The 18,602-nt window shown below is 31.8% G+C and overlaps 2 protein-coding genes across 2 annotated transcripts; one reads left to right on the plus strand and one right to left on the minus strand.

Moving 5' to 3' along the window:
* Positions 1-292: 292 nt before the first annotated feature.
* Positions 293-2,646, minus strand: LOC112789292 (chalcone synthase). The gene is made up of 3 exons (XM_025831138.3): positions 2,384-2,646; positions 1,777-2,097; positions 293-1,153 (listed from the first exon to the last, which is right to left on the minus strand). The coding sequence occupies exons 1-3, from the start codon at positions 2,559-2,561 to the stop codon at positions 483-485; spliced, it is 1,170 nt and encodes a 389-aa protein (XP_025686923.1). The 5' UTR covers positions 2,562-2,646; the 3' UTR covers positions 293-482.
* Positions 2,647-12,541: 9,895 nt separating this feature from the next.
* Positions 12,542-13,063, plus strand: LOC112772493 (cytochrome P450 93A3-like). The gene has a single exon (XM_025817458.1). The coding sequence runs from the start codon at positions 12,542-12,544 to the stop codon at positions 13,061-13,063; it is 522 nt and encodes a 173-aa protein (XP_025673243.1).
* Positions 13,064-18,602: the final 5,539 nt, after the last annotated feature.

An 18,602-nucleotide genomic window follows, 5' to 3' on the forward strand; every position in this document is an offset into this window, starting at 1 on the left:
TTTGGTTTGTTAAAATCACGTAAATATTGCAAATTGCTTTAAACTCCAAGAAATTTATTATTTATTTTTAATTCTTTTTATAGAATGGCATCAAGAATCAGCTGTTGATGTATATACTTTACCTAATAATTATGAAGTTAAAATAGAACAACTTAGCCAGATGTTTAATATAGTAATTTTTTTTATTATTTTTAATATTCAGAGAAGACAAAGTCTCACTGCAATCAACAGAAATGAATATACCGATCAATGCCATGTAATTAGTAACTTGATATTGAACATAAACCCAAAAAACATAAAATGATAGATAATATATTAAGCAATGCCAACAACTAAGAGATTATTACAAGGCCATTAATTAGCCATATTACAACTTGATTTGGAACATAAACAAACAAAATTAATGAACCAAAAACATATTAATAATAATAAAGCAAAATATGATAGATAATACCATATGCATCATAATATATATGATGAAATTAAATAGGCACGCTGCGAAGAACAACGGTTTCAATAGTGAGACCAGGACCAAATCCAAACAAAACACCCCATTCGAGTCCTTCGCCGGTGGTTTTAAGTCCTTTCTGAGCTGAATTCCTTCTCATCTCATCCAAGATGAACAAAACACATGCACTTGACATGTTACCATATTCACTAAGAACATGTCTAGTGGCTCTCATCTTCTCAGGTTTCAATTGCACCTTAGCTTCAACCTGGTCCAAAATTGCCGGTCCACCCGGATGCGCAATCCAAAATATCGAGTTATAATCATGGATTTCCAAAGGGTTGAAGGCCTCAGCCAATGCCTTGTCAATGTTCTTTGACACAATTCCAGGCACATCCTTAAGAAGATGAAAAGTTAGACCCACTTCGCGAAGGTGGCCGTCGATGGCGCCTTCGCTGTCAGGGGCAATGGTTTGAGCTGTCCAAATGAGTTCAAATATAGGCTTCTCAATTTCCGGGAGTGGATCCGAACCAACGATGAGGGCGGCTGCGCCGTCTCCAAAGAGTGCTTGACCAACAAGGCTGTCTAGGTGTGTGTCACTTGGACCACGGAATGTTACGGCGGTTATTTCAGAACAAACAACTAACACACGTGCACCTTTGTTGTTCTCAGCCAAATCTTTTGCCAAACGAAGCACCGTACCACCTGTAGAGAAATTAAAGATGTAATAGAGTTAGTTATGTTATAGATATAATTATTTATATTACTTCTTTTTATTAGATAAAGTTTTAAAAAAAATGATATCATAACGTGATATCAGAATTTTATGTTATATTAGTTATCTGTGATGCCCATTTTTGTAGTCAATAATATAAGAAAAAGCTTTTAGAAAGTTTTTAGATAAAGTTTTTAGAAAAAGTTTTAGAATCTGCAAATTTACTTTTTTTCTTCTTTACATGTTTGAAATTAAAATTAAGCAAGCATATCCATGGAACACATTTTTTGTGCATCTTTATGCCAAAACTATCGGTGTCAAAAAGTTATCTATACAGGGTAAATTTAGAAAAAAAAAATCAGTCAATAAAATAAAATTTTAATTTTTAAATGATTTGACATATTTAATTAAATTATTATCTAACAAATTTAATTATCATCAATTTTACATAAAAATAACCACACGTAAATTTTTACCGATCAATAATTAGCCAAGATAAATTTTAAACATGTAACATTTGACAAAATTTATATTTTCTGTAATTTTCTGATGAACAAACGGCAAAGATGAATGTAAATTAAATGTGGGTTTTGTAATTAAATAAAGTTGTAACCTGCAAAGCAGCCTTGTTGGTACATCATGTAACGCTTGACATAAGGGCGAAGGCCCAAGAGTTTGGTGAGTTGGTAATCGGCACCGGGCATGTCAACACCACTGGTGGTGCAAAATATCAAGTGTGTGATCTTCGATTTTGGTTGCCCCCACTCTTTTATGGCCTTTGTTGCTGCCTCTTTCCCTAGCTTTGGTACCTCTACCACCACCATGTCTTGCCTTGCATCAATTGATGGTGCCATGTATGCACACATATTTGGATTCTCTTTTAGTATCTCCTCAGTCAAATACATGTACCTTTTCTTGATCATTGACTTGTCACCTGAACAATTTTAATTTGTTAACACAAAAAGCACATCATAACCTATATATTAATTATTCCACGATATATAGGTTGTTTCTCCGAAAATTATTTAATAAAAAATGTTATATGTAATTATAAATTTAATTTTGATGTACTGACAGTGTAATATTTATCTAATCACATAACATCACATCATCAAAAATAACTATTATTTTTATTATTGACGGCGTGAATAATAATCTAAACAACGAATGTGATTATAAGATTATACCAACTCATATAATTATATATATACAGTACTTACACATGCGTTGAAATTTTTCTTTGAGTTCAGTCATATGTTCACTTTTTGTGACTCTAAAGTAGTAATCAGGGTAAGTACTCTGATCAACACAATTTGCAGGAGTAGCAGTGCCAATGGCCATAATAGTGGCAGGTCCTTCAGCCCTTTGAGCCTTACGGATCTCACTTACACTCACCATGTTTCCCTTGCCTTCTCTAAAACTTAGTGATGAGTGAGTAAGTTAGTTGTTATAGAAACTTGGTAGCCTTAGGGGGGTTTTATATATATGTAAGATGAAGGTTATATTATTCTAAGTTAGATGGCTAGGAAGGTGAATAAATGCTTCCTAATAATTCAGATGGAAGAGTGGAGGGTAGCTGAAGATCACATGCTTTGACCAATACAGAGAGGTAGCCCTTGTGATTTCCAACCCCATTAAGTTTGGTGACAAGTGTGTGCGCATGACTTTGTACGTTTGTACAACTTTCTACTTATCCACTCTTCTCTTATTATTAACCATTGGCTGATAATAACATGCATGTCTATTTTTTGCATGATTTGCAATTATGCGTGGAATTCCATAAGCTGTGGAAAAATTCCCATACATGTTGCTTATGGGATTATTAGTCCCTATACTACTACTTATATATATATATATAGATATTGATATCTTCTATGCCACTGACAACTAACAAAATTAATTAGTAACTAATTTTGATTGGTCTAGATTAGCTAACTCATTTGTTTATAGATGTCGATGAAATTGGAATTTTACTTTATATATACAACAATTAACTGATTAACGATGAATTTTTAATAAAATTTAAATTTATAATAAATTAATATTTATTTGGTCAAACTAAAAAATATCATAAAATAAAAATAATAAACTAACTCATTTGTTTATAGATATTAATAGTTTGAAATTTAAATCTTACTTTATGTATACAATAATTCATTGATTAACTATAAATTTTTAATAAAACCTATTAAATCTACAATAAATTAGTATTTATTTTGTCAAATTAAAAAATATCATAAAATAAAAATACTAAGATACCTGAAAATTTTCAACCACAAAATAAATATTTACAGGAGTACACATATATTATAGTAATTCTCTCAATTTATATACTATTCTTTATATATTATGTTAATGAATTTAGGTAATTATTTTTGTTTCCTTAATTAGGTACCGATATTTATATAGAGATATATTATATGGGTTAATAACTTAATATATAGACACACACGTCTTATGTGCCGATAAGTATCCTTGTGGCGTTACGTTGTTATTATGGGACATTGGCATGCATGCAAGATGAGTGGCTTGGCTTGTTCAACTCTAATTATTTAAATTAAATTTCTATATGAAATCAAATATTTACTTATTATTAATAATTAGTATATTTTTAACACAAACTAAAGTTAATTCATTAACTAAGTGATAATTTAAACTTGGCGGATATGGAAATATGAGGTGAGTGCTTTGTGCCAAGTGCCAAAGTTGTAGTGCCGTCCTTCTTAAAATTGTCGCTATTAACATTTTAAGATATTTTAATTTTAATTTAATGTAAATTACTAAGCATAAGTTGAATGGTCAGCTATGGCACCGATATATATGTTGATTTTTCTTTATGTGCAAGATGTGTGAAGCATTTAATTCATTTGTTTTTTATATATACACTTCTTTTTCTTGTTATTTTTTTCCTCCTTTAAACTCTAAATTATAGTTTTCTTTTTCCTTTTTATAAGTCTCACTTGGTATAGTGAAATTTTGAAACTTTTCTACCAATGTATAACCTCTAAAAAAAATAGTAAAATTAGATTATAACATTCAAATGTATGTACGTGGAAAGGGAAATACTTTACATTATTAATTTTTCCCCCATCCAATTACTCAACTCAAGATCATTAATGTAAAGAAAAATTTATTTATCACTTAATCAAACTTATATAAAATAACCAACGAGATTACGAGACTTTTGTTTGGATGACAAACCGAAAGTGAAAAAAGAACTTCGATAAAGAAAGTCCTAAATTTATATTTGGGAAAGATGCTTAAACTCTTTTTTTTTTCTCTTTAACTGCTCTTAAGGTCTCGTTTAGGAAAGTCTAGATTTTTTTTTTTACTTTTAAATAATAAAAAATTATAGTATTAATGTTTAGTATAATTTTTAAAATTAACTTGTAATTTTTTAAAAAAATATTTAAAATATTTATGAAAAAATTAAAAAAATAATTTCTTCTCTTTTAAAAGTAATTTATTATTATTCTTCTTTTAAAGTAAATATTTCTGTGATTAAAAAAATCAAATATAAAATAATTTATTTATAAATTATTTTTAATATAAATTTTTATTTTAAACTTTTTTAAAATTTCTTAATTAAATTATTTATCAAACTTACTTGTAAAGGATACGAGAATTAATGGGTCTAAATAAGGTTATATATTTTTCTGCAGACATAAAAAAAGAAAAATAAATAAATAAATAAATTAAAGCTTGTAAAATAATAAACTTATATGGCTTTACAAATGATTCCATTGTGGAAAATTGCTAAGTCAAACTCGGCCATTTTGTTTGATGTTGTTGGACATTTATGTTGGCGTTATAGTTGGCCCATGACGCTAAATTTTCAAACCCAATCAGAGGAATGTTTGACTAGTTTCTTATTAGGGTGGACAACAATAAAGAATTGACCAAAGCCTAGAGACTCCATAATCATACAGACACGTGGATGGAGATTTTAGACTCCGTTTAATTTGTTTTTTTTTTTAATTTTATAAAAGACAAATTTATAAAATATAAAAATAAAAAATACTAAAATAAAAATAAAAAATAAAAATGTAAACTAAATATATCTTTAATATTATTTAATTTATTTTAGCAATAATTAAAAAAAATTCTGTTAGAAAATTAATTAAGAATGAAGCAAATTCTAACTAATTAATTGAAAAATAAGTCTATTATAAAATAAAATAAAAAATAAACTTTTACTATTTTAATTTTTGAATTTTAAAATTAAATATAAAAAAATTAACTTAGTTAACTTATACTAAAAATAAAATAAAATAAGTTTGGATTGATGTTTGGACATGTCTCAAAAGTTTTTTTTTAATAAATTTGTGTGCCATTGGCATGGCGAATAATAGATACATGAAAGATTAATTGGTCAAGCAGAATGAGAGAAGGAGAGAGCGAGGGCAAGCAGTTGAGGGTGAAACACGGTGAGGAAGATGGTCATGCCATCAGAAGAGATAAGGGGGAGAGCGTGGGTGGGTGTGTATCCGGTGTTAAGGAGGGTTCTTCTCGAGATGGGTTAGAAAAGTCATCCAATGTCTCTTTTCGAGATAAAGTTATTGGTGCAGAAAAGTCTAAGGCCTTTGCATTAGTAGGGTCTTTATCTGGGGATGGTATCGCGACGGTCACAGGTAAGCAGGGTGATTCTTGTCCACCAAGTGTCAATTTTACCAAGGAGGCAAAGAGCTATATGGCTAAACCTTATAAGGAAACCATCGTGATCAAGGTGCTGGATAAGCATTATGGCTACACGGCTCTCATGCATAAGCTTCGGATAGTATGGCGCATCAAATGAGGGTTTGATTTGTTGGATGTGGGGTTTGGATATTTTTTGGTTAAATTTGATATTGCTGCAGATCGTGAGAAAGTCATTCTTGGTGGCCCATGGTTGATAGACGGTCATTATGTTGCAGTAAAGCCATGGGATGTGGATTTTAGGCCATGCGAAAAATCCTTTGGATCAACGCTGGTATGGATTCGAGTATCGGGACTTCCAATTTGGTGCTACCAGGAACAAGCAATGCTGCGAATTGCTTCTGCAATAGGAATTCCGGTGAAAGTAGATTTGGCCACTAAGCTTGCAGAAAGAGGAAAGTATGCCCGAGCTTGTGTTCAAATTAATCTTGAGTTGCCTGTAATTAAACATATTATAGTGGAGGGTGTGACTTATGAAGTGGAGTATGAGAGTTTACAGTTGATTTGTGCTACTTGTGCATGGTATGGGCATGATAAATCATTGTGCATGGAGAAGGAGTCATTGGAAGGAAACGAAAATTCTTTTGGTGATGGAAAAAATAATGAATCCCCGACACTAGTGCCACACAACAATCATGAGATTCAAAAAGAGACTGAATCAGAAGCTCATGATTTAGGTGAGAATCCTCGTAATTTGTGTGAGAAATTAGGAGTTGTTAAAGGGAAGGATGTGGTTATGGAATCATTGGCTCCTCACGTACCTGATGGTCATGTTAATGAGGCATGCATGGATGATGAAGAGGGCTGGCAACAAGTGCTGCGTAAGGGAAAATTCACAATGGGCCAGTCATCAGGTTTGAAGGACCAAGATGGAAAGCAGCACAAGTTTGATTCGAGAAGGGTTCCAAGGCCCAATTTGCATGGTGATGGAGGCAAATCAATTGGCATTAGGATGGAGAAGCGAGAAAAACATGAAATTGCGCCATCTCCATCGCGCAGAACTCCTGCACGTCGTGGAATTTCTCTACGGAAGCGTCCTCGGCCTTCCTCCTTGCAGAACTCGCCAGTTGATAAAAATGGTGGCACAACGGAGAAAACTTTAGTAGATGGAAGCATGGCAGGTGCAGTGTCAGGAGGTCCGAAGGTGGCAATTATTAAGGATCAGAGTGTGCTAGTACCGCAGGACAAACCACCTATTGAGGTTGGTGATTCTGTTTAGAGTTTATGTTCTTATTTATTCTGTCCCTATTATTTATGGATAGTTTAAATATGATTGTTTGGAATATTAGGGGTGCTTCTAATAAGTTAGCCCGGGTGCATTGTAAGGAACTTGTTAGGAAATTTAGACATGTTTTCTTTATTGTGGTTGAAACTCACTCCCCTTTTCAGCATTTAAAATTATTTTGGAAAAGGTTGGGGTATCACTCTGTTGGTATAGTAGAAGTAGAGGGGCATAAGGGAGGTATTTGGTTTCTATCATCTATGAAGGGTGTTTGTTGTAAGTTCATTGATGCTTTTGATCAGGGTGTTACTGTTGAATGGAGGTGTAGTGGTATTTATGGCAGTCCTCAATTTAAGAAAATGGTTCTCCTTTGGGATTATCTTGTTGCACAATCCATGGTTTTTCAAGGACCTTGGATTGTTCTTGGTGATTTTAATGAAGTCAAATTTTCTCATGAATCTAAAGGCTGTCAATTTTCTCATCAAAGAGCAGACATGTTTGCTACTTCATTAGGGGATAGTGGTTTGTTTGATCTGAAGACTATTGGGAGGCAATTTTCTTGGTACAGGAGGGTGAAAAATTACGTTGACGTGGCAAAAAAGCTTGATCGAGTCTGTATAAATAGTAGTTGGTTGTCTATCTTTCCAGAGGCTTATGCAGAAGTTTTAAATAGGCTTCAGTCTGATCATTGCCCTATTCTGGTGCGTTGTAAAGGTCGTCCTCAGCCTAAAGGGAATCGACTTTTCCGATTTGTTGCTGCTTAGGCTACTCATCCTGGGTATAGGGATATTGTGCACCAGTCATGGTGGTCTGGTAATAGAGGGATTCATGGTAAGCTTTCGGAAGTACAGAAGAATTCACTAGAGTTTAACTCGAAGGTATTTGGTAACATTTTTGTTAAGAAATGTGAATTAGAGCAGCAGATTAATTATTTACAAAAGCGTTTGGAAGTGGTGGATAGTATTTATTTGCGTCAGAAAGAGCAACAGTTGCTTGATGATTATAATAATACTCTAGTGCAAGAAGAGCTCCTATGGTTCCAAAAGTCCAGAGAGCAGTGGGTTAGGTTCGGGGATAGGAATACAAGATTCTTTCATATTCAAACGCTTGCGCGAAGGAAGCATAATAAGATTCATGGCCTTTTTCTCAAGGATGGAGTGTGGGAAACTGATCCAGAGGTTCTGAGTCAAGAAGCAGAGTCTTTCTATAAAAGCTTATTCTGTCATTTGGATGATGTTGATTTGGGTTGCCTTGGTGATGTGCCTCTTCCATCTCTAAATGAGGAAGCTTGCAATAATCTTACGGCACCAGTTACTATGGAGGAAGTTAGAACAGCTGTTTTTCACATGAACTCTTTTAAAGCTCCGGGTCCTGATGGATTTCAAGCTTTCTTCTTCAAAAAATATTGGGAGATCATTGGTCTTGATGTTTGGAAGATGGTTAAGCAGGCATTCTCCGGTGTTACTCTTGATCCGAGAATGTTGGAGACTTTACTGGTTCTCATTCCAAAGGTTGAATCACCGGTATCTATGAAAGATTTCAGGCCGATTAGTCTCTGCAATGTAGTTTACAAGATCATCACGAAGGTCCTTGTTAATAGGTTTCGTCCTCATCTTGCGGATATTGTTGGCCCGCTTCAAGGAGGATTTATTCCGGGACGAGGAACTCCTGACAACATCATTATTGCTCAAGAAGTCCTCCACTTTATGAAGAAGACTAAATCAAAGAAAGGCTCACTGGCCTTTAAGATTGATCTGGAGAAGGCTTATGACAGAGTTGACTGGAGGTTTTTAGCTCATACCCTTAAGAGTTTTGGTTTTCCTATTCCTACACTTAATTTGATTATGAATTGTGTCACTGCTTCTTCTTTATCTATTCTTTGGAATGGGAGTCGTCTGAATGACTTTACTCCTAGTCGAGGTCTTAGACAAGGAGACCCTATGTCACCCTATCTTTTTGTGTTGTGTATAGAGCGATTGGCATGCTTTATTAGTCATCAGGTTGATTTGGGCTTGTGGGAGCCGGTTGCTATTTCTAGAGGGGGACCAAGAATATTCCACTTAATGTTTGCGGATGACTTGCTTCTATTCTGTAAAGCTACAAAGAGATAAGTGCAAAATGTGATGTTGGTTTTAGAGACTTTTTGCAAAGCATCTGGGATGAAGATTAATGTGGAGAAGTCTAAAGCGCTTTGCTCTAAGAATGTCTCTGCAACAAGGAAAGAGATTTTCACTGGGGTATCCTCTATCAGATTTGTCCAGGACTTGGGCAAGTATCTTGGAGTTACCCTTAGCCATTCTAGGGTGACTCGTTCAGCTTTCAATGGTGTCCTGGATAAGGTTCGGAGTAGGCTAGCAAGCTGGAAAGGAAGTTTACTCAATCGGGCTGGTAGACTCTGCTTGGTTAATTCTGTTGCCGCCGCTATTCCCACGTACCAGATGCAGGTATCTATTTTTCCCAAAGGAATCATTAGTAAATTGGAATCTATGATGAGGAATTTTCTTTGGAAAGGACAAGTTGATGGAAGAGGATTGAATCTTGTTAGTTGGAAGGTACTAGTTACTCCAAAAAATATGGAGGTTTGGGGATTAGAGATCCTTATTGTGTAAATATTGCTCTTCTTGGGAAGCTAGTTTGGACTTTTTTCCAGCAGCCAAACAAGCTATGGGTCCAATTGTTGGATGCCAAGTACCGATCATCTCTATATGACTGTTTAGTTATCCTAAGAACAAGGACTCTTCCATTTGGAGGTGTCTTTGCAAGGCTTGGGAAGTGTTGAAGGATGGGTTTGCTTGGTGTATTGGAGATTTGAACCAGAATTTTTGGTTTTCTAGCTGGAGGAGAGAAGGACGGTTATCTAATGAGATAGATTATGTTCACATTTCTGATTCGAATCTCCGGATACAAGATATTTGGTCGGTTGGTAGGTGGCATTTGGATACTCTTTATTCTCCTTTATCTCAAAATCTGAAAGGTAATATTCTCTCTTACAATCCAGATGAACAAGCAGGTCCAGAAGTGGGTTGGTATTGGAGTGGGTCTGCTGCCAAAGTCTATAACTCATGCAATGGTTACTTGTGGTTGTGTAAGCAACTGTTTGGTTGGGAGGAGCGGGAGAATTGGCTTTGGCTTTGGCGTCAGCTTGTTCCGGAAAAGCATAAGTTTTTGGCTTGGTTGTGTCTTAAGGAGGCTCTTCCTACTGCAAGTTTTCGCTTTAGAAGAGGGATGTCGTCATCGGATAGGTGTCCAAGATGTCTTTCTAGCCAGGAATCGGTTTTACATTGTATTCAGGATTGTCCAAAAGCTCAGCTTGTCTGGCATATGTTGGATATTTCTTGTCATCCTTTGGATTTGAAGAACTGGTTCTTGTATCATAGCAGAGAGCATCCGTTCAAGTTCTTTTCGGGACTTTGGTGGATATGGCGAGCAAGGAATAATGACATATTTAATCCCCATGAAACTTGGCCTCCGAAAAAAGTGATTTGTCTGGCATTAACTTCAGAAAAGGAGCTTAGGAATATTTTTGAATTACAACGTATGTCCCTTCCCTCTACTCTAAATGGTTTTTGGAATCCCCCATCCATTGGTACTTTTAAGATTAATTGTGATGCTAGTTATTTTGGTTCGGGTGATAGTGTTGGTTTTGCTTGTGTTATTAGAGATTGTAATGGGAGTTGGCAAAGGGGGTGTTTGGGAATGATTGAGAGTAATAGTATTCTTCAAGGAGAATTGTTTGCTATTTGGAGAGGATATCTCTTAGCTTGGGATGTGGGTCAACGAGATGTTATTTGTGAGACGGATTGTGTGGAAGCATTTAATCTTGTTACTCAAGATGGTTTTGGGTTTATTGATCCATTGGTGCTCAAAATAAGAGATATCATGTATTGGAATTGGCGTGTTGACTTTCGTTTGATTATGAGAGATGCAAACACGGTGGCAGATACTATGGCAAAGATGGCGATGAAATTACAACTTTCGCATGTGGAGCTTCTTTCACCTTGGGAAGAATTTAAGAGTTGTCTTAAACGGGATTGCCCCTCTATTTAAGCAGTTCCTTATTTTATTTGTTTTGTTTTTCTTTGTTTAATTTATTTCAGTCACCAAAATATTTACATGTACAATTTATTGTAAATAGGCGTAATATGGAATAATTTTAGAAATACACTAGCTAAAATATATAACTTTAAAATTTATCTATTTATAATAAGAGTTAAATTTTAATATATTAATAATATAAAATATTTTATACAGTTGTACATTCATATATTGGTTGTTTTAAATGATTATTTATATAATTAATATAAAAAGTAGTTATTTTTATTAATATAATATTACGTAATTGAATATATATGTAAAAATACATTAAAATCAAATTCTTATAATAATAGTTATCCAAGTTGCTATACACATTAATTATTCCTATAATATTCGTTGATAGCTATCAATGAATATTGTTGTATGCTTGGTTTGAAAAGAGATATTTCATCCGGTATCAATTAAATATCAAACTTTTGATTTATTTATTTTTCATATAAATCAATTTTAAAGTATATTAAATAATCTCTTGAGACTACTTCGATTAATATTAAGGATAATTCTATAACTTTTTTCAAATCTAACACTTTATTCAGGCATAAAGACATGCAAATAATGTAATTATAATATTTTAGAAGAATAAATATCTCGCATATAGCAATTGGTTTAACTAGGAGAAGAAAAACTCAGATGATATAATTTGGGAATAATGGTATACTTCTTTGATTGAGAAATCACACGTTATTATCACAATGCTTCTAAACTTTAAAAGATTATATACGTAAAATCTGTAAAATTAATAAATAATTAAATAATAAAATAATTATTATTTAAAAAAATAAAAAATTAAATTTTATAATTTAATAAAGTAAAAATAATTAAAATATGAGTTGACATTAATTTTAAAGATTTTAATATAAAATTAGGCTAACGAACTGAACTAATTATACCGGGTCTAAATCAGATCTATGATCCAACATATAATGTATAACTCAACCTTCTTCCTCAAATACTTGATGGAATCACGCTGAATAAGGTGGAAACGCAAAGAATCTTAACCCTTCCTTTCGATTTTCAATTATCCATAACTTTCAATCTAGAGTTTCAATTGACAAGCTGTCAGCGATCACGTATTCGTTTCAAAATTTTCTTTAATTCTATCTGAACAAAGTGGTAAAAAAGGAAAAGTATATGGAACCAAAAGCTTACCAGTCAAAAATTAAACAAAATCACATTAATTTATATTAATAATTAATTAATTTTAAATTTTTTAAATTCAAAATTTAAAAAATTTAAAATTGATTAGGTAAACCTAATTAAAACCTATAAAAACTTTCCTCTCCTCTCTCACATTAACCTACCTACCTCTAACAATCACACAGACCCCCCCTCTCTCTCTCTCTCTCAACCCTCTCAGCCTTGCGTCATGGCTTCTACCGCTGAAGCCGCCAGAGAGTTCCTCAAAATCCACGAAATCTCCTTCTCCGACCCCTCCAACACACAAATCGTAGCCGCGGAGAGCCTATCCTATGGATTCAAGGACTTCGTGTTCGTCCCGTATGGATCCTATTGGAAGTTGATGAAGAAGGTGTGCATGTTGGAGCTCCTGGGCGGCAAAATGCTCCACCAGCTCCTCCACGTGAGGCAGCAAGAGAGGAAGAGGTTCCTTAGCGATTTGGCGAAGAAAGGGTTGGCCGGTGAGGCCGTGGATATTGGGGCAGAACTCATGATGCTGACCAACAACGTGATATTGATGATGACGATGAGGCAGAAGAGTTGTTCTGAAAGGGGAGGAGAAGCGGAGGCGCTGAGAAAGGTGGAGGAGGACACGGTGGAGCTGAGCGGGAAGTTCAACGTGTCGGATTTCTTGTGGTTCATGAAGGGTGTTGATTTTCCTCAGATCTTTTTGATGATGAGTAGGGGGAATGCGCATTTCGTTCTCCTATAGTTTAGTGGATATTTAGGTGCCGTTTTGATGATTAAAGAGACTGTAAACTACATACTTGATCTTAGCTAAAATTGAACAATTACAGAAATATAAAAAAACATTCATTTAGTAAGAAAAAAAACATCCTAATACTTAACAAAAGAAACATCTAATTATATTTTAGCAAAAATAATTAAATATCTATAAAATTAAAAAAATATGAAATTTTTAAAGAAATAGAGACATTCACATTTGCAATACAAAAAAATTCGAAAAATATATAAAAGAACATCCATTTAGTATGAGAAAGAAACATTCCGATACTTAGTAGAAGAAACATCCATATATATTAACTCGTAGAAATTTTGGATTCACCTAAAGATATTTGGCTGATTTTTGGCTAATACCTTTTTGATTCCCAAGCATTGCTCGGTAAAAAATTAGCATTTCTCATCCAATTCTTTCTCTCCTCAACAATGGTAGAGCCACATAATAGGAAAGGAGGGCAATGCCCCCTAATTTTAATTTTTCATATAAATTATATATAAATTTCAATTTAGTCCCCCTTTAAAATTTTATTTTAGTCTTATTTTATTATATAAATATTTTTGGACTCCCTCTAATATTTCATCTAGTTCTGCCCCTGCTCCTCAATTTCGTGATTTTAGAGTTTGGGTATTAAAAAATTGAATGATTTTGATGGTTTACGTGAACTCTAGCAGCGGATAATCATTGGGTTTTGTCCAATTGATCCTTGGGTAAGGAAAGAAACTGTTAAACCTTTGTGAATCATTAAATTAGTAAACTCTATAATAATTATACTGATATTGTGTGAAATAGATTGTATTATGGTTGATTTGGAGTTCAATTAGGCAGTTTGGAACGAAATTCAGGTAATTAGGCTTGAGGAATTGACGTTTGGAGGCTTGGAGCTTGTGAAAGGAGAGGTTTTTGAGGTGTTCTGAACTTAGAGAGGAATCGGCTAAGGTATAGTTTTAGTTTCTCGTAGTTAATATTTAATGTCACGTGAAAATTTAGACTAGAAGACCTTAAGATAGGAATAAATTGAATGAATTGTTGACGAATTGTGTATATGATATATGATGTCTGTATAAAGGATGAATAAATTTGTATGAGTTGGATTATTATTCAGATGAGTATAAATTAATGATGACGGTTGATGTGTTGAGGGTTGATGATAGGTTTGTAAAATTAAATTGAATGGACTGATAGAGAAATGTGTGGTTTGAATTTATAAACGATTTGATGTTAGAGTTAGTTGGTTTTGAAAAAAAAAGATTTAATATTGGAATTGATTTGATTTTGAAATAATTTGATACTACGAATGATTTGAATGACTGAGAGGTGTTTGGTTTGGTGTTTGGGATACTTAAAGGGTGGCAAAGTCCAAGTTTTAGACGATATACTTGCTCGGATAAGAGTTCGAGACTCCTGGTAAGGTGCAATGGTTGAGTTCCGTCACCGCTTGCTACGGGTGGAGAATGTTGGGAATAAATAGTATGACCATAATCCAATCAATTATGTGTCAAATAATTTGTTATGTTATTATATTAAAATATTAATATAATAAGATCTTGATTAAATTTAGAGATTTATCATTATGATAGTGATCATAATATTGAGAGATAAATCTTTTATAATTTAATCTAAATTGTTCTTGATCATAGGATTATTAAAAAAGACATTAATAATCCGAAAAGATCAATATATATATATATATATATATATATATATATATATATATATATATATAATGGTCTTCATTGGATGAAGATTAATAGATCTCATTTATTAAATTATATATATAGATGGTGCATACAGAAATATATATAGATATAACCATTGAACTGACTTACTCTGAGAATTCCTAATAGTTATAATTACCACATATTTGTTAATAGCATATTCTCAAAATGAATATAGTAATAGAGTTTCCTTTGACTTGCGACTGTCATAGTAATTAACAATGTATTTATTATACCTTGATTCCGGACAGCTAATACCATAGGGTGCTAGTTGAATGGATATTGGGTATGATTTAAATACTTGTAGAATTAATGATTAGTCAATAAGGAATCCGTCAATTCTTGGTAAAGAGTTTGAGCTCTGATTATAATGACCGAGATGAATAAAACCTTGGCCAAGGGGATTGAATGAATAAAGAAATGAGTTTCTTAAGTCATTCACAGTTCATTATAATAATGGTAACAAGTTAGAGTTAGACAATTAAACTATAATCTAAGGTTTAACCAAAAGCTGGAAAGATGGAAGGAATTATACTTTGTTCTTGGTTCTTAGTAAAAATATATTACTTCATACTATCGGGTCGTTGAGGAGTGTTGCTAGACGCCAACCTTTATTAGTAAATTTAGTATGACTAATTTACTACCCACTTAGTATTGAACCGATGGGGTCACACACAAATGAGTGTTCTAATATTTGTTGTAGAATTATTTAATTATTATTTTGATTTGATCAAATAAATAATTATATTAATTCAAAATGGAATATTATTATATTCTTTGTTAGCACCAAGAATATAATAATATTATGATAATTGAGAATAATAAATGAGATTTGAGAATAATTCGTTATTATATTTTTAAATTTGAATTCTAAATTTGGATCAGATCCTAATTGATTCTGTTTCAAATTGAGTTATGATATGATTCATAAGTTTGAAGGATTCAGATTTAGAATTTTAAGATATGATTTAAATTTGAATTGAGATTCAAATTTAAAGTCAGTAACAAATCTCATATTATATATATGTATGCCAAGAGTAGAGGAATGTGACGGAGATGAGAATAAAACACAAGGGTTTTATTCCTTTACCTCTACACACATAAACGTATGTGAGTCTGATTCTTGGAGAAGAATTTTAGGGCGTGCAAAGAGTTGTAAGAGGTTTCTCAATTTATATCAGATGTCCATTGGTCAATGAGTTGACAGCAAATGTTGGTCTCGGTGTGGATACGCATAACGCCTTCAAACTATCGAAGGAGAAAGTGATTTTTACTAAAGCGTTTAAAGGTATTTAGATCTGATTTATTACATTATTGGAATAAAATTTAAGCACAAAATATATTTTAGGATTACTTTCTTTTCTTCCGCTGCGTGTTATGAACACATGGTAATCCTTCAGTAGTATTAAAGCTTTGGCTTTTTTGTGTTTAAATCTTTATTCCTATTTTCTTAAAGTTTGTGAATTAATAAGATTAATTCAAATTATTTTTTAAGCATGTGATGTATTTATGTCCATTGAGATAGTTTTCTAATAAATTAATCGTTAATTTATTTTAATTATTCAATTGTGATTAAATTTTTATTTTTTAATATAAAAGTTATATTTATAATCAAATATTTTGTTTGATTTTATTTATTTATTAAATTTTATTGTGATTTTGATCACAATAAAAATAATAAGATGCAAAATATCTTTTGTTTGTTTCTTATATATAAGTGTATATATAAAGGTCAAATTTGATTTAATAATTTTTTAAGGCTAAACGTTAGTACATGAAATATCAAATTTTGATTTGATTGATGTGTTTTGAACACTATAATTTTAGAAATTAGTTTCTCTAATGTTCTTGATTATAAAGAGTGGTCTGACAACTATAAGTTTTGTTTTCAAGATAATAATCAGTACATACATTTGATGTATTAGAAATTTAATTTTATATTTTGTCTAGACAACATGGGAGTATAAAATTTAATCAATGAATATTGATAGAAATTTTCTAACAATTTAGATAAATTCTAAAAGTTAGGTGTTTGTCAAAAATAATTTTATCTCTTGTTTACAAGGAATAACTTGACAACCAGAAGACTTGTACTCAAAGATAGAATTTATTTATGCATATGATAATATATAAGGAGAATTAATTTTATACTTGAACCTAGACAACATAGGGGTATAAAATATAATTCAATTAAATAATTGTCTGACAATCAGATAATTATTTGGGATTATAATTATATATGATACAATTTAATCATATTTATTTGGAATAGGTATGAGTAACAACTTGACAACTAAAATACTCATTTCCGATTCTAAATAATTTTTCCAAAAATATAGATTTCTTAATTTACTTTCATATTTAAAATTTTTAAATATGTCTATCTTTTGTATGGCATACTTGAAAGTAATATATGGGCAACAATTTATAATTATTTTTTTAAAAAGGTTATCATTGAAATGATAATCCTATTGAAATAATATTATCTAATAAAATTGGTGATGAAATAGTCAGTACTTATGAAGTATCTAAAGTGTTATTTTACTATAATATGGGTTGTTTTGACAACCATGAATTCTAATTTCAAGAGCATATATCCACTATTTATTACTGAACATCTTGAGAAGATGTATGGTGCCCAAAATAAAATAGTATGACTATCGAAGATTTTATTTAAACTAGTGAAAGTATTGGGTAATATATTTTAAATTAAACAACTTTAGAAGTTGGAATGCCATTAGCCAAATGGCTTAAACGAAAATTGTTCTTGCAAGTATTTTTGGAGATTTATTTTGTTACAAACAATTTTATAATTGGCCTTAATATGATTAATGTTTGTAGTCTTTTTAGAAAAATTTAATATGAGTATTGAGGATGTGAATCAAAATTATTCTTAAGGGTTGTTTTGACCAATAATAAAGATATTGAGTATTTTTATTATAAGAGTTTAAAGTAAAATCTCTAATTATCTAATTGACATTCTATTAAATAGAGAATGAGATTCACTCCATGCACAAATACTAGTACTCTATGTATTCCATCATGTTTAAGAAACATGAAATTTGATTTAATTGAGTATTATTGTTTGTTAAATATTTGGATTACATTTTAAAAATGTTGCTAAATTAACAAATTTCTCACTAAATCAATTTTTTTACCCATATAAGATATTGAAAAGACATAAGCTGAAACTCAAGAACATTAAAGTTTGGAGATGTCTTATATGATTTAAGAAATTGCACAACAATAGAATTGATATTAGGTCCAATAAATGAGATTTATTAGTTACCCTAAAGAAATAATGAGATTATTTTTATCACTCTTCTTATGACAAAGTGTCTATGATAAGAAGTTAAACTCCTTTTTAAAAAATGGATTCCATCTTAAAGAAAGAGTGGGAGTATAATTAATTTTATTTGAATTATATACCACTCAATAAAGGATATATTTTCTCCTAAAAGTATAAAAGGTTTGATTGTCAAACTAACTTTTTGAAAAAATAGGCTATTTGTATAATGATACAATTCTATAAAGATAGATCTAATGGTTACTTAGATTTTTAATAATCATGTTTAATAAGGATTGTCCTTAAAATAAAATTATACATCATTGTAGTGGAAGATTTCATATTTTGAGAAGATGTGATATTTATTATGCACTAGGTGTATTTAACAAAAGGTTAAGCAAACATTCTCAAGAGCAAAGGTGTTTAAGGTCAAAAGAGTAACACACATGTGCATTGAAAAATTATACACATGATTGATTGGCTCTAGTGCAAGTAGGAGATTATTGTG

Source organism: Arachis hypogaea, chromosome 3, assembly GCF_003086295.3.
Source record: "Arachis hypogaea cultivar Tifrunner chromosome 3, arahy.Tifrunner.gnm2.J5K5, whole genome shotgun sequence".
Lineage (NCBI taxonomy): Eukaryota > Viridiplantae > Streptophyta > Magnoliopsida > Fabales > Fabaceae > Arachis > Arachis hypogaea.

Excerpts from the sequence above, each read along its gene's own strand:
- LOC112789292 (XM_025831138.3), bottom strand. The coding sequence starts at position 2,561 with ATGGTGAGTGTAAGTGAGATCCGTAAGGCTCAAAGGGCTGAAGGACCT. Across the intron at positions 2,098-2,383 it reads AGAAAAATTTCAACGCATGT|GTGACAAGTCAATGATCAAG; the intron begins GTAAGTACTGTA and ends AAAATTGTTCAG. Across the intron at positions 1,154-1,776 it reads CCAACAAGGCTGCTTTGCAG|GTGGTACGGTGCTTCGTTTG; the intron begins GTTACAACTTTA and ends ATTTCTCTACAG.
- LOC112772493 (XM_025817458.1), top strand. The coding sequence starts at position 12,542 with ATGGCTTCTACCGCTGAAGCCGCCAGAGAGTTCCTCAAAATCCACGAA.